Genomic DNA, 23,092 nt, shown 5'->3' with positions numbered 1-23,092 from the left:
TGTCCGCTTGCCCGCCCCAGCCTCAGGCTGGACCAGATCCGAGGTGGAATCCCACAGATGCCACCAGTGGCCTCTGTTTCTCTCGGCGCCCCACAGGGCACCAGCCACTTTAGCAACCACTCCCAGGGAGGAGAGAACGGAGAGGAGGAAGCAGAGGCTGCAGGGACAGGTATTACTCAGAGGCCCAGTACTCCTCTGGCAGAAAAAACTGTGCTGTCATTCTATTGTTGTCGAAAACCCCTCCCTGTGCGTGCTCAAAGTCATTCGGGCTGCAGCCTCGCGCCCCACATCCACTCCCAGCCAGGCCTGACGCGTCACACCCAGCCGTGCACGTGTCTGCTTCAAACACACAGGAGCCCTTGCCAAGCAGGCCACACCTGGAGCAGGGCAGGTGAGTCAGAGAACAGAGCCTGGTGCAGACAGGCCCCCGGGCTGGACAGAAAGGGCCAGGCTGGCAGTGGCCTGGGACCTGGGACAGGCGGTTACTGGTGTGTGGCCAGGGCCAAAGGAGAAGTGGGTGTCCCACCCCTGCTGCCCACCCAACACTGTGTCACCTTGAGTCATTCGTGGAGACAGAGGAGGAGCCTGTGGCCTGGGAGGCAGGCGCAGGCTGAGATGCAGAGCAAGAGGGCAGGCGAGGACAGAGCCGCTGTGCCGCGCAGAGAACAGGCGACAGATCTTGGCTGGTGTTCAGAAGCCACTTCGAGGACACGCTTCCCGCCAGAGCTCCCCGCCCAGCTGCTGCCCTGCCCCACCGTGGCCAGGAGGGCTCCCTGCCTAGTCAGGGCCAGCCTCACCCACAACGGGGCCCTGGCCCACGCCCAGCCACGTGCCAGTCAGGCCCTGGCAGGAGCCGAAGAGCCTGGGCCCCGGGAAGGACAGACGAGCGGCAGGACTGGTCTGGGGAGAGCCTGAGGTGCCAGGTCTGGGCTCCTCCCCATTCATCCCAGACAGACTTCGCTGCTACCTGCCCGTGGGCCTGGCACTCACCAGATTCCCTCTTGATGAGCCTGGCTGGCAGTCTGGGGGCAGCCGGGACTCTCCGCTTGGCGCTCTGCTCATTCCAGTATTCCCGCCAATGCCGCAGCTGGGAGTGGATGAAGCGCCACATGAGCCAGGCCTGGGCGGCACACACCAGCAGCAGCACGCAGAGCCTGCGGGGGGACACAGTGGCCCCGGGAGCCGAGGGGGAGAGACATCAGGCAGGAACCCTGCAGCTCCTGTGGCCGTCACCCTGGGCAGCAGCCTGCCCCTATCCAACCACCAGTACCAGGGAGAGTGGTTCAGAGCCAGCCTCAGCTCTGGCACACCTTGGGACTGGTGACAAATTGGGGGGCGGGGAGGCATAGAGACTAAGGAGGAGGAGGTGACAGACGCACGTCCAGCTCCATAGACACACTGCTCCCTGGCCTCTTTCGTACCGGTAGCACAGAACAGGACTCATTTAAGCTCCATATATATAGTGAAAGAATTCAGATGAACTGAATTAGGATACAGCAGAATGATTCTAGAGGAGCGGCTTCCCATCTAACATGCCACTTAAAAGCTGAGCAACACGGGACAAATCACAGGCCCAAGGCTGGTGTGGAAACACAATGGCTTCCTCCCTGCCACTGTGGAAGGCCACCGGCCCAGTGCTGAGCACATCACTGCAAAGAGTCCCCAGCGTGGTTGTCACGATCTACTGGGAACTAGATGTGATCCTGATGGTGCCCCAGGAGGTGCTGGACAAGGGTGAGGGGACTCCCCCATGGGGACCCTGACTGCAGTCCCCCCCAGGCCCGGCCTGGCCCGGCAGTGGAGATGGTGTTGCTGGAAGCAGAAGGCTGGTATTCCTTCTCCCCTCAGGCCTGCTGGCTAGAGATCTCCAGCTAAACATCAGTGTGTGGGAGACTCGGGGGTCTGTTGCCCCTTGTCCTTCCAAAGCTGTGCCGAGTTCAGGAGGCTCCTGGCAGTGCTCGGGGGCCTTGATTTACCTCCCTGGGGCTTGTTCCCAGCTCACCTGCAAAGTAAGGTGTTGAAGTTCCCTTTCTCAGGGTCAAAGGCCTGGTTTTCCATACGAGCAAGTCCAAAGCCAATGGCCAGCACGGCGAGTGTGAGGATGAAGAGGCGCGTGATTCCAAATACAGCAGCCCAAGCATTAAACCTGCTCGTGGAGGTAGAAAAGGGACTGTCAGACTTTAGGGCCAGGGAGGGAAATGTCACCCACTTCTCCAGAAACAACTCTAAGTGGAAAGAGCATGCAAGGGTAGCTGAGTAGGATGTCTCAGGATCTTACTCTTTTTAGAGTAAGATGCTCTAAAAATTAACCTCGGGGGTGCCGCCTACAGGTAAGGGGCAGTTTATACCCAGGGCAGGACCCTCCCATCAGCCAGGCCTCGCCTATGGCACCTCCGAGCAGGCCCGCCTGCCTCACACCACTTACAGCTTCTCGTTGTTCTCGTCTGCAAAGTAGAAGAGTCGAGCCATGTGGAAGAGGAACTCGGTGGAGTACTGCAGCAGCAGCAAGATGAGGCCCAGGCGGCTCAGGCTGGGAGAAACAGACAGGCCTCACAGTCCCCCCAGGATGCCGCAGAGAGCAGGGGCCAGGCCATGGCCCGGCACCCTGGGTTCCATGCTTCCCACGCCTGCTTTCCCTGGCTGGCCCTCCTCATCCTGTAGGATCCAGTTCTGCTGTCTGACCTTTAAGATAATACCGAATCCCGTGGCCATCCACCTGCCCTATCTGGGTCAGGAGCCCCTCCCTGCTCCCACAGTGAACCTAGCTTAGGCTCTCACAGCACCTGTCACCTTTATGCTTCCCCTGCCCCGGGACCAAGCACATAAAAGGTGCTCAGAACAAGTGGCTGAGTTTTGCATGTAGAAATACAAGGCATTCCTACTGTGTGGCTGTTCATTATCCAAGTCTTCATGGCTAAGAGGTACACGAAGAAGCAAGACTCGACATAATGCAAAAATATGTGCTAATGAACCAACCTCTTAAAAAATGAGCACCGCCCACTCAGACATTCCCCCTCTGCTCAATTCCTGGCACGGTGTTGTTACTGACTTTCTTAGGCAGTTGGCTACCGACAGTCAACTGTAGTTCAAAGAAATGCAGAAAGACTGCAAAGTCCAATTGCAGATCCTGCTGAACATGCAGGGGCTTCAGGAAGTAAGATAATGTGGGAGTGCTCTGACAGGCAGTGCTAACTACGGCTCCCGCCAATTCCACCCAATAAGACCAAGGCAGGGCAAGGCTGACTGGGAGGGTGGCTAGATGTGAGGATGGTGGAAAGAAGGATGTGAAAAGTGGCCAATGTCTTCACATGACCTGGAAAGTCCAACATGGTCTTGCCTATGACCTTACCTCAAACCTGAGTCACCTCTCAAGAGTTCCCTCCCCATGACAAAGGTGCCAAGGAGACAAGTCAATCTCGTGCATTACCCAGCTCTATTATTCTCATCGCTCTTTCCAACATAGGAAACTATTTTCTTTCCTTTCAGCATGGAGTCCAATGTGGGGCTTGATTTCACGACCCTGAGCTCATGACCTAAGCTGAAATTGAGAATTGGACACTCAACCAACTGAGCCACCCAGGTACTCAGAAACTCAATTTTCTTAATGGCCTACCACCTGCTGGAATGGACACCCCAGGAGAGCAAGACCTTGGACTGCATTCACCCAGATGTGATAGCAGCTCCTAAAGCAGCACCTGGCCCAGAGGAGGAGCTCAGATATGTGTTGAGTGAGGAAGGCCTCTAAAAGTTAAGCTCTTCACCAAATCAAGGCCCTGCATCAGTCAGAGATCGGTCTTCCCTGGGAAATCTTGTAGTTAAGGGGTTCTCCTTTCCCCACATTCACTTCTGCAAACCAGAACAAGGATGGAAGAGAAGAAAGGTCATGGTCCCTACGTGAGCACAGAGGCGGCTGTGCCAGCATCACTGGGGAATGGAATGGGCCTCATTTTGGAGGATCTGCTGCACTCTGCCCTCTTGGTTCTATTCTGATTCCAAAACAAGGATCACAGGACTCTGCCCAAACAGGGTCAGATGCCTATCCATCTCCTTCCCTAGGACACGTCAGATGTGGAAAAAAACAGACTTTACTTTGGGAGGAAGAGTGATGATACAGTAGGGACCTGATAGCAGGCAGCTTTCTCCGAGGTCCTGCCTGCACAGCCTCACCTGTGTCCTTGCCACACGCTGCTGGGCACAGCACAAGAGCAGAACTGGTCCCCCCAAAAAGCCTTTGCGCCCCCAAAGGCTGAACCAGGAGCTGACGCCATTTCAGCCTCCAGAGACAAGAGAGCAGATTCTAGAGCTGCCTTCCTTTTAACTCCATTACCCCAGGTCGGCCATCCTCACAGGACACCAGCTGTGAGGACCTTGGGGACGATGGACCTGAGGACCTCCAGGGAGCCTCGCAGAAAGTTATACAACCCTCAAAATGTTGGCCCAGAGAAAGTGCAGAGTGTTCTCCTATCCCACATGGATAAAGCTTAAGAAAATTCCAAGTTACCAATGACATATCCTACTCATCAACAGTATTCTTTTTTAAGTGACATTTAAGGCCAAACACTACAGCAGCTCCTTCAACTTCAAAGCGTTGGTTCAAGTGCCAACGTCCCTCGAAGCCTTCCCTGGCTCCACATCAGGATGAGTTAGTCACGCTTCTGGGTTCCCATGGCAGAGGATACATACTGTAGCATGGCACCTGTCCCACTAAGCAGTCCTCACCTGTGCCTACAGCAGTCTCTCCTGTTGGGCTAGGCATGAAGCACTAAAGATACAGGAATCACCACCTGTGCATTCCCAGGTCTTAGCACAGTGCTTGGCAAACAGAAGGGGTCTAATAAATGCCTCCTAATTGAGCGCATGTGTGGAGAGACACACGGACATAAAAGGGCATGGAAATGTGACCAGCTCCGAGGTCATACTCACTTTAAGAGGTATGCTCCAGCTATGTGGACCAGGTACAGACAAATGTATTGGAGCTGGCGGGGAATTTCCTCCTGCAAACAAGAGAAGCAGACGGTGAATGTGCTCATTCCCTAACTGAAGATGCAGGAATGGAGGGGAGGTCCAGGGGGACGAGGGGGACCCTGGCAGGGCTGCTCTGACACAGCCAGTCCTAGATCATGCCAGAGGCCCATGTGCCAGGCTGCTGGAAAGTGAGAGGGCAAGGCACCAGCTTCAGGTCCATGGGGTTGGATGGGGTTGGATGGGGTTGAGAAAGCAGAGACAGGGACTAGGGAACAGGGCTCTTGGAAGTAATTCAGAGGGAGGCTATTTAAAAAATAAATAAGGGCAGCCCGGATGGCTCAGCGGTTTAGCACCGCCTTCGGCCCAGGGCCTGATCCTGGAGACCGGGGATCGAGTCCCATGTCGGGCTCCCTGCATGGAGCCTGCTTCTCCCTCTGCCTGTGTCTCTGCGCCTCTCTCTCTGTCTCTCATAAATAAATAAAACCTTTAAAATAAATAAATAAATTAATTAATTAATTAATAATAAATAATAAATAAATAAAGACTGAGAAAGGCAAAAAACCTCTGCTCTGCTATCCAGAAGACAAGAGGCAGACCTCTTCAAAGAGAGGTGTCCAGTGTGGGAGGCAGGAGAGGCGGTGGTGGCCTGTTCTCAGGGAGGGTTCGCTGGCTCAGCGCTTTGCACAACCCGCTGACAGGCCTCGGGTTACCACCCAGCTCCCTGCTCCTAGAGGAAGGCTCCACAGCTTAGCACTGGGAATAGCATGGGGCCGGGGGGAGGGGAGGTCACAGGGCTTCCTGGATGGGGAATACTCACCTTCCGTACCTTCTGGAAGTACAGCTCAGGAAGTGCGTGCAGCCAGTAGGCCAGCTGACACAGGTAGAAAAACTTCACCTGGAAGCTGGAGACAAGGGAGGGATGAGTGAACTCCCTGCAGGTACTCCCTATGCACGGGGGAGGGGCGGGGGGGAGCACTGTGGGAAGAGCCGGTCCAGGAGCCAGAGGGAGGCCCTGAGCTGAGGGAACCCCGCTCCACAGATGAGAACATTTCAGGGGACACAGAGTCCATGGAGGGTTACAAAAATGGTGAGAATACCCTGGCTCGGAGAAGGGAAGGCGGAGCACGGACGATGAGGATGGAGCGTCAATATACTGATGAGTGAACAGAGCCAAGAAGCAAAGGTGGCCTCTCACTCAGCTTGAAGCCCTTTGGTGCTGGTGTTCTCAAGGGTCTTGGGAAAGGCAGGGAGGGTCTCCTGTGGGAGGCTGAGCCTCCTGGTGTCTGGGCAGCATGGGGCAGGAAAGGAAGGAGGTGCTGCCTCTGAAGGGGCACCAGCCATGCCAGGCTGGGAGGAAGACGTGCTGTGAAGGTGTGTGAGTCATCAAGGAGGTACAAGGCCCAGAGAACTTTACAGAGATGCTCTGCTTCCATTCTCCATCTCCGATGGTGGAGGGGCCTGCTATGGACCAAATGCATGTGTCTCCTCCAAATTCACACTGAAACTCAATCCTAACATGATGGTATTTGGATGTGGGACCTTTGGGAGGTGATTTAGTCATGAAGGCCAAGAGCTCATCAGTAAGATTCGTGCCATTGGAAGAGACCCCAGAGAGCTCCTTCTCCACGTGAGGACTCTGTGAACTGGGAAGCAGACATTCAGTGGACACCAAATCTGCCAATGCCCTGATCTTGGGCTTTTCAGGCTCTAGAACTATGAGCAATACATTTCTGTTGTATCATTTATAAATCGCCCAGCCTATGGTGTTTTGCTACAGCAGGCCAAGCCAAGATGTTATCTCTGTGATAGAGGCTAGCCCAAGAGACATTCCATTTTGAGATTCTCCAGTCAAGTGGCTCCCAGACAAGACTGCCTTCTATAATCCTGCGCCCTAAAATAAGCTCAGGGTATGAGCTGATCCTCATGCCAGTTGGCCCATGGTTTTCTGGCCACATGTTGGGATGAGGAAGCCAGTGGACCAGCTTGCTTCTCCCTGGAGACTGAGTCATGAGAATACTCACGGGAGGTACACATGTGGGTAGTCTTCCCAGAGGCTTCTTGGGTTTGTTAAATATCCTTCCTGTAGTGGGCAAGGAGAGACAGCATTTAGACATGTGGATATGAGACTGCTGGGCCAGGGGTCAGGGGCGCACCCAATTCCAAGCTGCCAAAAAGAGGATAGGATAGGAATCACAAAAATGAAGGATCTGTCTGCATGGGAGCCACCCGGCCCTCAGCCAGCTTCTTTATTGTGAAAAAGCCATAATATAAGAGGAAGAGCCCTAGTCTGGGGCCTGAAGACCTGCGTCTGGATGTGGGTTCAGCACTCACTGGCTGTGTCCTCTGGGAAACTTAGTCTCCCTAAGCTTCAGTTGGCTCATCTGAAAATGAGGATAAAAATACCCTCACAGGGTTATTGTTAGAAATAAATGTGATAGCTTATGTTTATGCATCTAGCATTATGCCTGGCATGCAGGCAGGCACTCAGGAAATGCCTGTAGAATGAATAAGCAAGTAGACTCTGGAATCACCATCCACTGGAAAAGCAAAAAGCCTAGTTTGGCTTTTCACATCACTATGAATAAGAAGAACACAGGACTGCACAGGCCTCCCTAGGAGGCCTCCTCTCATGGGCCTCTTTAAGTGTAACACCTACCACACTGTGTCACTTTCAAGAGATGTCTCCATTACTCAACAAGTGCCTTCATGCCAGGGTCTTATGCCCTTCTTTATACCTTCAGCACCTAGCCTGGGGCCTCTTATGGAGTAGGGGAGGTAACCTGAAAACCCTCCCTTAGCAAAACATCTAGAAATACTGGATGAAATCTAACAAGTATCTTTTAAATGCAACAGGTTTTTGCATGCAAAGGGATCCCAAAGGGATAGAAGGCTAAAAGCCAGAGCAGTAAGGGGAGGCTGGGACAACACAGAAGCCACTAGTCTGAACACTAGGGTGTTCATGCCCATGTGGGAACAGAAGATGGAGCCCTTAGAGGTGGAACCTGAGACCCTTGTATAAAATCAGGACCCCTGAAAGGCTATAAACTTCAAAAGAAGGTTAGACTAGAGTTTGCACTAGTTTGGGTTAGACTAGAGAAAGGGTAGACTTTAGTCTGACAACCAAAAAAGGGAGTTAAAGAAGCTTTCTGTCCATCCTGGGCTTAGGATTAAAAGCAAAATGTATCATCCCTTGAAAATCCATAACCCCAGGTTTACTTTCACATGGGTTTAGAGTTCAAATTTATACAACTTGTATGGTTCGAGCACCACCAAGCTAAGAAATTAGTATTAATAATACTGTGGGCCAGTGATACCACTGGGGCATACTCTCATCCAAAGATGCACAAGATTCTCATGCATAAAACCTTGCTGAGGATGAGTTTATGATCCAAAATTACAAAACGTAAGAGGAAAAACTCTTCCACAAGCAAGAGTTGGCTGACATTACAAGAACCCAATAAAAACTTGTTGGTTGAATGAATGAATCAATGATGAGTGCTTCAGGCAATTTCTCTCTTCCAAGGGAAGAGCAGGGCTCGATTTGTCCCTGAGAGGTTAGGACAGTATGACTCCATTTCAGAAACAGGGAAATGAAGGAAAAGACAGAAAGTAGCTCCTGAAATGAGATGCTTTTTCAGCAACATAGGTTGAAATCTGAGCTGGGCCACCAGCCTCAATTGAGGACAGTAACGTCAAGCCAGCTTCCTCAAGAAGTCAGCCACTGAGCTGGTGGCTTTGATGAGGAGATAGACACAAACATCACACCCTGGGACTAAGGTCAGGGGGTCAGCAGTGCTCTGGAGAAGGAGGAAGCCAGTATGGGTCTCAGGGAGAACACTGATTTACAGCCTAATAGATCCTCAGCTGGATTTCCAAGTGAAAGCTGATCCTCCCACCCGTGAGTCACTAAATGCCTTGGACGTTTCGGGTATGGTCCCTGGCCCCCAGCCCACGACCTGGGGCCCCATTAGTGCTGTGACCGAACTGACAGGCCCAGTCAGGCACATGTCCTCCCAATGTGGTCATGGTGGCTTAGATCACCCTAGCCTCTTGTGGCCTCGGTCCCAGTCCTTTCTCTCTACCACTGCCTTCTTCCCTTGGTCACACACAGGCTGAGGCACCGAGGGAAGGCTCTGGGGCCTCTGGAGGATGACAGGAGGGCTTTCCTACACTCCAGCTATCGGGCTCTGCTTGCCCTCTCTGCTGCTCACAAGGATCGGGGTACACCGCAGTCTACACAGTCTTCCATTCTCTACCTCATTTCAGGGACATCTCTGGGGGGAACATCCCTTCTTAGAGGAAGCAGTGATGTATGTAAGGAGGCAAATGGTACATCCGAGACTCAGGTGGGAGTGAAATTTCTGCCCAAAAAGAGACTGGCCAACATAAGCAGCACTGAGAGAAATGTAAAGCCCAGATGATCTTGTGATTTTAAACAGGAAGCCTCCTCAGCTTGGCCCCTTTCCTTAGGGGACAAGGAGGTCAGAACTTTGAAGCCAACAAGCAAAGAAACTCCCCAGAAAAATGCGGCCTGCTTGTGACTGTCCAGTCCACGGGGACTGCAGGGAGAAGGGCGGGAAAGGCAGAGGAAGGTGACTCACTGCTCTGAGAACAGCCTTTTCCAGACCTCGGGCCTGGCAGCTGCCTGAGGGCGGCCAGGGGTTGGGGTGCCCTCTGAGCTCCAGCAGGCCGAGTACCTCAGGTCCCAGGGGGCAGAGCACGGCAACCATGCCTGAATCTGGGTCCCTGACAGGCACTGGCAGAGGGGCTGGGGGAACTCCTGAAATCCTTCGTTATCTCTTTAGCTCCTAAGAGCTACGGGGAGGACTGAGCAAACTGGAACAATCTCTCCCTTTGCCCCAGCAGCCTTCCTCTTTGGTGAACGGGCAAACAGAACTACAGAAACAGCAGAATCCAGTCATAACACAGCCAGTTGCTACCTAGTCTCAGACATACCAACATCATTTGTCCTTCAGGAACAATCATGTACTCAAGCTCTGCTCTAAGTGGCCAAGCTGTTAATAGAAATCAGTCCAGCCTGAAAGGCATTCCCTCTACCAGGCTCTCACGGAGCACCAGACTCCAGGTGTTTGTTTTTTAAGATTTTATTTATTTATTCATGGGAGACACAGAGAGTGAGGCAGAGACACAGGCAGAGGGAGAAGCTGGCTCCCCATGGGGAGCCCAATGTGGTACTCGATCCCAGGACCCCGGGATCATGACCTGAGCCAAAGGCAGATGCTCAACCACTGAGCCACTCAGGTACCCCCAGACTCCAGGTTTTAAAATACAAAGTGAGACATCCTAAGGAAATCGGGCAGGGAAACCCAATGCTTGCCCATCCTGCTTCCCCCAGTAGAGTGCTGATGTTTTGTTTTGTCTTCTGAACAATCAATAGGAGTTCAAAGGTAGATTAAAAGTAGGTTGACATACTCATACGTTATTGATTGGTCTGGCCATACTCTCATCACTCTGCTTGTATAAATGTAGAAAGAAAGGTCTGAATCAAATACCCCCCAAAACCCAGTTATTTCTAGGGGGAGGGATCTGGGGCAAATTTTTATTTTAAAAAGAAAAGAAAACAAAAAAAACCTGGGGGCACTTGGGTGGCTCAGTCAGTTAAGTAGCTACCTTCAGTTCAGGTCATGACCTCAGGGTCCTGGGATGGAGCACAGAATAGGGCTCCCTGCTTGTTGCAGAGTCTGCTTGTCCCTCTCCCTCTGCTCCTCATTCTCTTTCTCTCTCAAGTGAATAAAAAATCTTTAAAAAAAAAATCTTTGTGTATTGCTCACTTTTTATAGATGATCATCTAGGAGTTTATAAAAACAAGCGACTCATAATTTTAAAAACCGTTAAGTTAAGGGTCAGAGCAAGAAGATGCGCCTGCAAGTTTATGCCTTCATTCTCACAAGGGCTACTTAGGGAGCACTTAGTACCTGCCAGGCTCTGCACTAGAGACACTGCAGTGAGCACGGACTGTTCACAAGCTGCGTGGGATCTAGTGAAGCGGACAGCAGAGAACACACACATGAACAAGCCGTGGCTGTAGGGCACCCAGTAGGAACCGGGGTGGGGAGGGTTCCCTGAGGAGGGGGACATTTAGGTGGAGACCTGGATGGGAGGAGCCAGCCACGGGATTCAGGGGAATCCAGCGTCTGAGCAGAGGAAATGCCCAAGCAGAGCCCGAGAGCCAGGAGAGGTAAGAGGAGGAGAACCTGGGTCACAGGAGTGAGGAAGGAAAGGATTTCACTGAAAGTAGGATAGGGGCTTTTACACAAGGGTGCAGGATTTCATTGATGTCCTAAAAAGACCTGTCTGGCTGAGTGGGAAATGGATTTGGGTGGTGAGCTACAGGAACAGAAACAGCCTCCTTCTAGAAGGATGATGGTCAGGGGTCCAGGCAAGAGATGATGGCAGCTTGGACTGCAGGCTGGGATTTCCCAACGCCAGCACTACCAATGCTTGGGGCCGGACAATTCCTGGTTGCGGGGACCATTCTGCTCATGGCAGGCGCTCAGCAGCATCCCTGGCTTCCCCGCGCCCGATGCTGGGAGTGCTGCCAGTGTCCCTGGGGGCCCAAATGTCCCCTGTGGAGAACTGCGGGCCTGGGGCAACAGTGGGGGAGAAAGCAGCACAGAACCCCCCACCCCATGGGCTCTGCAGGGGGTGGGGGGTGGGCAGGACCCACTGATGGACTGAATGTGGATGGTGAAAGAAAGAGAAGAATCCCAAAAGATTTCATCCTAACAGCAAAATAGCATTTAAAAAAATACTAGGTATTTTTCACTCCTTTTACATAACTACCCTCTCCTCTTCTTTAATCACCTTCATTCCCCGCGGGACAGTACAGATGGAGGAAATGAGGGCCCAGGGCACCATGGTGCTTTTAGGAGTTGGGGTTCACTGGAGCTTTCCAGGGTCCCCCCGGTATCCACTTCCTACTGAAGATGTTGAGCAGGGGAACTGGCCGTCCCCGTAATAAAAGCCTGTCATGAGCTTCCCCAAGTAAAGTGCTACATGCTTCCAGACTAACAAGCATCATCATTTTCAAGCCCTCAATGGCCTGACAGAGGCAAAGACGAGCAACTGGGCATTTAACATTCTGGAAGGGGTGTTTAAGTGACATGGCTTTTGGCTTCCAGAATCTAGCCTAAATGCATCACAGCTCAGGTGGAATGTCTGGGGGTGAGGTAGGAAGGGTATACGTGATCCAGAGATGAGGCAAGGCTTCTTCTGAAAGATCTGAGGCCATTCTGCCTCAAAGCCCCCAAGGGCTTCGCAGGCTACAGGAACCAAACACAGAGCGGTTGGCGGAAGAGGTCTGAGATGCAGCGTTATCCAGATCCGAGACGGTCAGGACGTTCACTGCACAATGGCAGGGGGCGCTCTGCAGGTCTTTCCCCAGGGACAGTGCAACAGGGCAGTCCCTCCTGAGAGGACAAAAGCCTTAGGTCCTGGCATTTAAAACTCTTAATGTTCTGGCTAGGAAAACTGTTCCATGATTAAATGATGATAGAAACACAAGCAAGATACGAAAGGACATGTTGACTCCTGCTTTCAGGGTATGAATTCTGCATTCAGCTCTGGACGTGGAGTTCCTTAGGATGTGAGAGCTCATCACGGTCACTGAAGGAAGAGGAAGCGGGTGAGAGGTCAGTGGAAGATAGGGAAGGGAACTTCTCAAAGATCACAGGGTTACTGAATTTTCCAAAGCCCAGGCCTGTATTTCTCACAGGACAATTCTAGCTCTAGGGAAAGAGACCATGCTCCAGACAGGAGGTGCTCCCAGTGGGGGGGTGGGGAGGCTGCTAATTAACATCATGTACCACAGGCCAGGTGTTGTTACCAGTGACCCTCAAAGGGCTGTCCACATTCCTTGCTACAAAGGAATTCTATGCTACCAAGGGCTGCTCGAAATAAGAGTCCTATTGTGTAGAAAGGAGAGGTAGATCAGTTGTCTGGTCCTCCGGACATTCATGGGAATGGCCCAGACTCTCACAGGATTTGATGTGCGGACAGGAGGATTCTGGCCTTACTTGCGAGAGGCCAATGTGGTAAAACGGAATGTGTGCTAGACCTGAAACCAGACTCCAAAGTCCAAGTGTGGTCCTTGTTGCTTCCAAACCCCGTGACCAGGCGGACACAGTAAAATTTCATCCTAGATGTCTTCAATCCATTAATATGGGAATCAGAATAAACAGAAGTCTCATCCACTGGATGGCATGGGTGGAGGGCCCTGTCAAATGAGGTGGCCCTATGGAGATGTATGGTATCATTACCGTACCATCACAGAATAACAATAATGTGGGTTTATTTTCGGACAAGAAGGCTCTCTCTAGCTACAAAAGAGCATCTATACCCCTTTGGCATAGGTTTATTTAGCCCCTCTCTTACCATGAGGATGCAAAAATAGCTTCAGTTCCAAGAAACTGCTCAAAGTTTTTATAAACTGCTCCTCTTTTCCTTCCCTGCTCAGCCCTGCACGGTTGTTTTATTAGAAATCGGAGAAGAGACGCGAGGCCGGCAGCCGAGGCTCTGAGCTCTAGCAGTCCCCAGGGCCACTCACCGTCACCACCACGTAGAAGCACCATATCACCGAGCTGAGATGAAAGATGACCAGTTGCCCAGATTCGTTGAACTTGCTGTGTTTGACCTTGGAGAGGTGAAGCCGTTTGCTGATTTTCTAAGGAATAAAGAGAATCCTGCATATTAATGTACGCAGGTGGATTGGTAATGGGCAGGCTTCAAACTTCCATTTTCTACCCATGAAAGGGCAGTTTCCTGGCCACGACCCCGGGCTATCCAGCGTAAGCCTGCTGTGTGCGCAGAGCACTCAGTTCAAGGCAAGCATTTTGAGAGAGTGGCAAGATGGAGGTCTTCAGCCTAGATGTGAAGAAAACATCCCCCAATCAGGCAGCATAGGACAGACCCATAATGATGCTGTCCTGCCATCTCAGGCAGCTCTGCCCTCCATCATAAATGCTGCCGTCCCACATGCTAAGAAGGCTGTAAGAGAGGACAGAAACCACGGTGTGTGGTGGGGGATGTCCAGTTAATAGGACCAATCAAAGTACGCAAATAAGAGGAGGCAAAGGGGCCCAGAGCTGCAGCCTCCCCCGAGGTGAGGCCCCACCACCCATGGCATCTCTTCAGCTTCTGATCTCGGGACCCAGACACCTCACTCACATCTAAAATGTACTCCTGAACCACAGCATGCAGGATGATGGTGATGAAGACATAGAACAAGATGGTGACCAGGTCCTTCGGCCCATAGTGGTAGTGCACAGTCTCACCGTCTGTGGAGATAAGAAGAGCCAGGTCAGCATCCCTGGGCTGATGACATGCTGTGGGACCCCAAAATGAAGAGACCTCTGAGGCAGAATGCGCTGCACTACACCCCTAGACAAGGCAGCAAGTTTCTTCCCTAGAATCCTACCCAACCTCTGGACATGGCCTTGGGGAGTGCCAATGGAGAGCATTAAGGGTATACCATGATGACCACCTCCCCTGGCTCTGGGCTGGAGGGCACAGTGGTTAGGAGCTAGGAGAGGAGACAGCAATCTCACGCACACGCTGGCTGTGTGACTATGCAGAAGTGACCGACCTCTCTGAGTCATACTTTCCTTCTCTGGAGGATGGGACTACAGCCTTCATCAGGGAAGCATGGAGTGATGGGGAGGAGTGTGGACTCAAAGCCTGAGTTTATATCAGATCTCTGTCATTCCCTATGTGACTTTGGGGCACCTCTCTCTGTGACCTTTCTGTGCTTCAGTTTCCTCATCTATAAAATGAGGGCAACAGCAGTTTCTGTATCGTAGGGTTCCCGTGAGAAGCAGAGGACTTCAGTGCAAAGTGCTCAGAACTCTAGCATGTCATAAGTGCAGTATCTGTATTTGTTACTATTTTTGTTGTTGTTGGGCTAGTGTGAGCATCAAGTGAAATAATTTGTATGCAAGATGCTGATCACAGTTGTCTACACCCACGGCAAGCATGCAATAAACGGTTGTTGATTAAAATACTATTTAATAGTAATGAACTAGACAGAACCCCAGGCACAGAAGCCTTGTAAAGCTCTGCGGTGGCAGCCTCATCTTCCACGGACAGAGGAGCATTTCTACCTTCGTTCCAGTTAGCAGGCTAGGGTTGCAAGGGCTCGTGAACCCAGGCCTGGATCTCTGCTGCTCTGGAAACCGCCCCCCTGACTCGGCCAAGCAGACACACTGGCTGCCTTTCCAGCTGTGCTGCATTCACGCTGAGTCACACACACATGAGTCATCGCTCTCTGCCGGGATGCGTTTACCAGAAGGTAGACTTGGGTCGGTGAGGTTCAGGGTGGCCACAGAATGAAGCAGAACTGACTGGGTTGCTCTGGGAGTCGAGCCACGCCCCCTGCCACCCTGGACTGGGAGAATGGGATGGTCCCTGGCACCGAGCGGCGGGAGGGCAGTGAACATGGGAACTTTGAAATCAGGCTTTTTCCTTGCCCTCCTCCCCACAAAGATCCGCTCTGTGAATGAGCACTGGGTGTTATACTATATGTTGGCAAATCGAACTCCAATAAAAAAATATACAAAAAAAAAAAAAAAACCCCAAAGACCTGCTCTGTGACGGGCACTGAGCCAGCTGTCGAAGTGTGGACATAAGGGACACTGGCCCAGCTTCAGAGCACACAGACTGGTAAGGAGATGCACAAGTAAACGTGCAATTAGCCTACAGATGGGCACACGGGGCCAAGAGGTAGACAGAGCGCCCCAGCAAGCAATGGCAGGCCAGAGCCCAACACTGGCTGGGGTAGGTGGTGGTGGGGTGTTGGTTAGGGTGAACACGAGGATGTCGGGACCTGGCGATCAGCGCAGGTAGTCAAGTGGGGGAGGAGAATCTAGGCAGAAGCAGTGGCATCTGCAAAGGATGCAGAGGATGAGGCTGGGGTGGCCCCTGTGAATGTCTGTGTGCCATGTGAAAGGGGGTGGACTTTATCCTGAAGGCAATACAGACACACTGAAGAATTCAGATTCAACAGGAAAATGATGAAATACAGGTCTGGGGAAGTTTACTCTGGCAGCAGTGAACAGTGTCAGGCTGGGAGGTGAAGACACCAGTCAGAGAGCCAGTGCAGTGATCCACCTAAGGAACCATGAGGCCTGAAGTAAGGCAGGAGAAGAGAGGAGAAGTGGGGAGGAGGGCGTCAGTGAGAGAACGAGCAGCACACGATGACAGGCTCACCTAGGGGCTGGGGGCTTGGGGAGGGGGTGGGAGTGTGCATCAGGCATGGGGGCCGGAGGAGAAGGCACAGGAGGTAGAAGGACAGCTAGGATGACATGTGCCTTGCCTCCTGCAGAGGGAGGACCAAAGGAGACAAACTTGATGGCAGCATATTTTGAAACCAGAAAATAACTAAACACATGCAAAGTTTCATGGAGGCCAGCATTACCAAGCAAAGTAGGATTTATGCTCAACCAAACAAGCATGGTCCAAAAGTAAAGAGAGAACACCTATCAGGGCTTTGGATTATCCTCTTTAAAGCCTATTCAGGGTCACCTGCCATTCTTCACCCCAAACACCATGGTTCCAAAGAGATGTGACCATAGCCTTAGATCCCTCTTGAAACAAGAATGAGTGCATAAATTAATACATTCTTTTGTCCCTTCACTGTTGAGAGCTACATGCATGGTTTTTCATCAAAAATAAACCAGGGGCAGGGCTCCATTCTGAGTGCCAGGAGAAGACCATGAACAAGGTGGGCACAGCCCTGCCTTCTTGGAACTTAGTGGGTACACAACAAATTCTCACACTAAAAAACCAGAGGCTACAACTACAACACAGGGCAGCCCCGGTGGCTCAGCGGTTTAGCGCCGCCTTCAGTCCAGGGTAGGATCCTGGAGACTGGGAATCGAGTCCCACATCAGGCTCCCCACAGGGAGCCTGCTTCTCCCTCTGCCTGTGTCTCTGCCACTCTCTCTCTATCTCTCATGAATAAATAAAATCTTTAAAAAAATTTTTTTTAATTAAAAAAAATTAAAAATAAAACAACACAGCAACAACAACAACAAAAACCAAACAACCAGATTAAGAAATGGACAAAGGATTTGAATAGATATTTAATATGTCTATTTTTATTTTATTTTTAAAATGTCTTTTAAAAAAAGACATGTGTATGGCCAACAGGTATAGGACAAGGTGCCCACCATCACTGTCATTAGGGAAATGCAAATTAAAACCATGATGCCATCTCCCATCCATTAGAATAGCTACAATTAAAAAGAAAAACACCAAAAATAGGAAATATAAAGTATTGGTGGAGACAAATAAATTGGAACTGTAGCACATTGATTGTGGGGAATGTAAAATGGGACCGTCACTGTGGAAAACAGTATGGCAGTTCCTAAAAAATTAAAAATAAACTCAAAATGGATGAAAGATCTAAAAGATCTGAAGTCATAAAACTCCTAAACAAACAAACACATAGGCAGTAATCTCTTGGACATCAGCCTTAGCAACATTTTTTTGGATATGTCCCCTGAGGTAAGGGAAACAAAAGCAAAAATAAACTTGGGCCTACTCCAAAATAAAAGGCTTCTGCACAGCAAAGGAAACCATCAACAAAACAAAAAGGCAACCTACAGAATGGAAGAAGATATTTGCAAATGATATATCCAATAAGGGGTTAATATGCAAAATATATGAAGAATTTATACAAGTCAATACACACACAATAATAATCTGATTTATAATGGGCAGAGGACCTGAATAGACATGTTTCCAAAGAAGACATCCAGATGGCAAAGAGACACATGAAGAGATGCTCAACATCACTCATCATCAGGGAAATGCAAATCAAAACCACAATGAGAGGAATACCTCATATCTGTCAGAATGGCTAGAGTCAGACAAGAAGTAAGTGTTGGTGATGATGTGGAGAATAGGCACCCTCGTGTACTGTTAGTGGGAATGTAAATTGTTCCAACCACTCTGGAAAACTGTGGAGGTTCCCTCCAAAATTAAAAATAGAAATAGAAATACCATACAATCCAGCAATTCTACTACTATTTACTCAAAGAAAATGAAAACACTCATTCGAAAAGATATACGCACCCCTATGTTTACCGCAGCATTATTAACAATAGCCACATTATGGAAGCAGCCTCAGTGTCCGCTGATAAGATGAATGGATACAGAAGAAGTGGTATGCATATAATGGGATATTACTCAGTCATAAAAAAGGAGGAGGATCCTGCCATTTGTGACAACATGGATGGACTTACGGGGTATTGTGCTAAGTGAAGTCAGAGAAATAAAAATACCTTATGATTTCACTTATATGTGGCATATAAAAAACAAAAAACCAGAAACAGACTCCTATATACAGAGAACTGGTGTTTGCCTGAGTGTGGGAGTGGGGGATGGATGAAATAAGTGAAAGGGATTAAGAGGTACACACTACCAGTTAAAATAAGTCATGGAGATGAAAAGTACAGCATAGGAAACAGAGGCAATAGTGTTGTACTAACATCATATGGTGACAGATGGTGACGACACGTATGGTGATGAGCAAAGCATAATGTACAGAATTATCAAATCACGTTATACACCTGAAACTAACATAACATTGTATGTCAAGTATATTTCCATTAAAAAATTAAAAATAGAGTTACTATATGATCCTGCAATTCCACTTCTAGGTATATACTCAAAACAACTGAAATCAGGATCTCAAAGAAGTATTTGTACACCCATGTTCATAGCATCGTTTTTCACAATAGCCAAAGGTGGAAATGACCCAGGTGTCTATTGACGGATGGGTAAACTAAATGCAGTCTACACACACAGCAGAATATTATTCAGCCTTAAAAAGGAAGGAAATCCTGTCACATGCTATAGCGCAGATGAACCTGCAGGACGTGACACTAAGTGAAATGAGCCAATCACAAAACAACAACAACAACAACAAATATTGTAGCATTCCATCACACAAGGTAGAAGGTGAATGTAGTAAAATTCATGTACCCAAACCAGAATGCTGGGTAGCAGGAGCTGGAGGGGGAGGGGAGCAGAGTAGGGAGTTGCTGGTTAATAGCTACCAAGTTGTGGTTTTGCAACAACAGGGTTCTGGATATGAGTTGCACAACAACGTGAACATATTTAACACTACAGAACTGTACACTTAGAAATGGTTGCAGTGGTAAATTTTATCTTATGTATATTTAAATGTAAAAAATACCACCCATGGCAGGTGTGATAAGAAGTGCTCAGGAGAGGACTGAAGGCTGAAGGGGAGGGAGCAGGGAGCAGAAGCGTCGCTCAGAGGGACAATGGCAGACAGTGGCTGGAGGAGGAGACACAGCAGAGCTAGCCAGCCCAGGCGAGGGCAGAGGCCCCAGGCAGAGGAGGCTGGAATGAAAGGGAAGGAGGTGGGAGCGGGGGTCTGGGAGGGCCATAGCATCACCTGCTCCTCTGAGGCCTTTCTCCTACTATGGTAACAAGTGGTAGCATCCACAAATACTTGAAAGCTGTACTCTGATTCATACACGTTACCTCTGGTGCTTTCCCCTGACCCACTCTCCCCACTTTTGATCAAAACAAAGGAAACTGGTTTGGCTCCTTCTGTTCTCCACAGAGCAAAGGAAGCTGGAACTTTGTGATCTTCCAGGAGACTATCAAGAAATCGATGTTTTTGATATATCTTTTTAGATTTTTGGTTGCTCACTAATGCTTAAAAAATCCTCTCAGGGGGCACCTGGGTGGCTCAGTGGTTGGAGCATCTGCCTTCAGCTCAGGTCGTGATCCTGGGGTCCTGGGATCAAGCCCTGCATCGGTCTCCCCGCAGGGACCCTGCTTCTCCCTCTGCCTATGTCTCTGCCTCTCTCTGTGTCTCTCATGAATAAATAAATACAATCTAAATTTAAGAACCTTAAAAAAAAATCGTCTCACTAACCAAGTTGGAGCTCCTGCTCTTGAAGGACTGCCCTGTCTTGCATGCGCTCTCAAAAAAGAAAGCAATAATCTGGCAGTAAAACCTGTTATAGTTTTTCAGAAAAGTCACTTGCAGCACATCTCTGAGAGAGCTCGGAGAGGCCACCCTAGTCACAAATCATAGCAAAATGCTTACAGGTACCAGGTGGACAGCCAAATGAGCAAAGCAGCCCAGGTCTCATAAGTCCAAACCTTTCAGCACAGAGGTCTGCTGCATTACACAGGTAACATCTCCACTTCCACAGTATGCCTCCTGCGGATTTTCTTTAAACATAGTGCCCCTATGTTTACTGGGGCACTTTTCTTGGTCTATTGTTCACATTTCTACCTTGAGAGAGGGATAAGTTTAAGAAATAACTACTTTCTTATAAAGAAGACATGGTATAAACATACAACAGAGTATTACTCAGCCATCAAACAGAAGGAAATCTTGCCATTTGCAATGATGCGGATAGAACTAGAGGGTACTTAGCTAAGTGAAATAAGTCAGTCAGAGAAAGACAAATACCATATGATTTCATTCATATGTGGAATTTGATGCAAGAAACCAGATGAAACTATGGGAGGTAGGGAAAGAAAAAAAGGAGAGAGGGAAACAAGCCATAAGACACTCTTACTGATAGAAAACAAACTAAGGATTGCTGGAGGGGAGGTGGTTGGGGGATGGGCTAGATGAGTGATGGGGACTTAGGAGGGCACCTGTTCTGCTGCACACTGGGTGTTATATATAAGTGCTGAGTCACTGAATTCTACTCTAGAAACCAATACTGCACTGTATATTCACTAACTAAAATTAGATCTAAAAAAAAAAAAGTTCTCAGCACAAGAAAAAAAGAAATATCCACTTTCCACCTTACTAGAAAGCAAACAGTTAAAACTGGAACACACAGTAACTGACAGGTAGTGTCGCAGAGGGGAGTATGACAGTGGGAGGCTGCAGACCCTGTGTCCCCCGGAGGTGATGAGAGAGTGGGGAAGGTATTCCTCAGAGACTGTGGCTATGGGAGGGGTGCAGCCCAGTGTGGCTGGATTCCTGATATTCCAGACACAAAGAGACATTTTTACATGAAATCATCTGATTTTAAAATATTATTTGGTTATCAGAAAGGATGAATTTACATTTACAATGATGTGGATGGAACCTGAGAGTACTGTGCTGAGTGAAATATAAGTCAACTGGAGAAAGACAATCATCATATGGTCTCACTCATATGTAGAATATAAGAAATAGTGAAAGGGACCATAAGGGAAGGGGGAAACTGAGCAGGGTAAAAGAAGAGAGGAAGATAAACCATAAGAGACTCCTAACTCTGGGAAACAAACAAAGGGTTGCAGAAGGGGAGGTGGATGGGAGGATGGGGTAACTGGGTGATCAGCACACTAAGGAGAGCACATGATGAGATATACACTGGGTTTTTACTATATACTAGCAAACTGAATTTAAATTTTAAAAAATCAAAAAATAATAAAATAGAAAAAAATATTGGGGACTAATCTGCGATTTAAAAAAAAATACTTTATGGGCCAATACCAGACTGGCCAAAGAACCTAGATCTGCAGGCCATCGCTGACCATGAGCCACCAATATGTAGCCTCCAGCCTACATGATCCTGACACCTCCCTTCCTACACCCCCCAACACAGAGTAGGTCAACATGCCCTTCTGTAGGCTTTCATCTGGCTTTGGAAGAAAGCACCTTCAGTAATGATCCTCCAACTGTAGATGAGTTATTCATCTCCCATCAAATGTGGCATTTGCTTGGCTTACCTCTGATCACAGTTTCAAAAGAGAGCTAGAATTATCGATATGAGCCTTGGCTGTTTTGACCACCTCTGTCAGCAGCTGTCCCTGGACAGGAGAAATATTCTTACGGACATCCTGTTTTGCTTCCTATGACTAAGAGGCACATTCCTGTTTCCTTTGGTGTCACCTGTAAGTAGCTTCTCTTGTCTGCCTTATGTGTTCCCATCTCATCTGGGTACTCCCACATGGTCTCGCACTTCCTCCTTGTATACTTGAGCTGACTGGTGGCCACCTGCAGCCCTCCTGTCCATCTTTCAGATCCTTAGAGTCTAGGCATTTGCCAACAAGACTTGTATCTTTGTGTGAAAAGCTGGCCGCTCAAAGAGCATCGCTGCACAACCTGGCTGTCTCTTGGTTCTTGATGCCTTTCCTAATGCCTGCACATCCAGACTGACAAAACTTCTGCTGGTTTCTGTGCATATGGCCAACTCTGTTTCCATGTTATTTTGAAGTTGTAAAAGAAGAACTCAGGGGTGCCTGGGTGGCTCAGTTGGTTGAGTCTGCCTTTAGCTCAGGTGATGATCCTGGGATCAAGCCCATGTTGAGCTCCCTGCTCAGTGGGGAGCCTGCTTCTCCTTCTCCCCACCCCGTACTCATGCTCTCTCGTGCTCGCTCGCTCTCTCAAATAAATAACCTTTAAAAAAATAAAAAATAAAAGAAGAATTTAGATATGAAAAAAAACACCACAATCAAAATCAAGAGGCAAAATGATCATTCAATGTGGGTGATCCCAATGTGGGACTCAATCCCAGAACTCTAGGATCACGCCCTGAGCTAAAGGCAGACGCTCAACCACTGAGCCACTCAGGTGTCCCAGAATGAAGGGGCTCTAATCTTGCTAATATGTAAAGAACACCCAGCATTTGAAGCTGGGTGAGATAAAAAGATCAAAACTGTAACAGAAAAATGGGCAAAGGGATAAGAACAGACCATTCACAGAGAAAAGATACAAGGCCTTTGTGCATTTAAAAAGATGCTCAACCCTATGCAGAACAGAAATGCAAATTAAAACTATAGTGAGCTACCAGTTCATACCTATCAGATTGGCAAAAATCCAAAGCTTGACAATATACTCAGGCTCTGTTTCACACTGTTGATGGGAATGCAAAATGGACCCCCTCTTTGGAAGGGCAATTTGGCAATTTCTATTGAGATTACAAGTGTATCAACCCTTTGATGTGGCAACTCCACGTCTGGGAATTTATCTTCTAGTAATACCTGCCATGTTCAAAATGACATGTGTACAAGGTTATGCACCACAGTACTGTTTTTAACAATAAAGTAATGGCAGCAATCCAAGTTGTTTTCATCTATTGGGGCCTAGTTAAGTAGATGATGGTTCCAAGGCACTGGA

The 23,092-nt window shown here is 49.1% G+C and overlaps 1 protein-coding gene across 2 annotated transcripts in view; it reads right to left on the bottom strand.

The window, feature by feature from the left end:
* Positions 1-23,092, bottom strand: part of TRAM2 (translocation associated membrane protein 2) — an 81,756-nt gene that overhangs the window by 5,614 nt on the left and 53,050 nt on the right. For both annotated transcript variants that reach the window (XM_077903674.1, XM_077903675.1), the window contains 8 exons: positions 14,152-14,261; positions 13,532-13,648; positions 6,987-7,045; positions 5,783-5,867; positions 4,924-4,994; positions 2,426-2,530; positions 2,003-2,146; positions 991-1,154 (listed from right to left, as the gene is read on the bottom strand). In XM_077903674.1, coding sequence (XP_077759800.1) covers positions 991-1,154; positions 2,003-2,146; positions 2,426-2,530; positions 4,924-4,994; positions 5,783-5,867; positions 6,987-7,045; positions 13,532-13,648; positions 14,152-14,261 — 855 coding nt within the window. The remainder of the gene's footprint in view (positions 1-990; positions 1,155-2,002; positions 2,147-2,425; positions 2,531-4,923; positions 4,995-5,782; positions 5,868-6,986; positions 7,046-13,531; positions 13,649-14,151; positions 14,262-23,092) is intronic.

The sequence above is a fragment of the Canis aureus genome, chromosome 7, assembly GCF_053574225.1.
Source record: "Canis aureus isolate CA01 chromosome 7, VMU_Caureus_v.1.0, whole genome shotgun sequence".
Lineage (NCBI taxonomy): Eukaryota > Metazoa > Chordata > Mammalia > Carnivora > Canidae > Canis > Canis aureus.
This window is presented reverse-complemented; position numbering and strand designations above follow the sequence as displayed.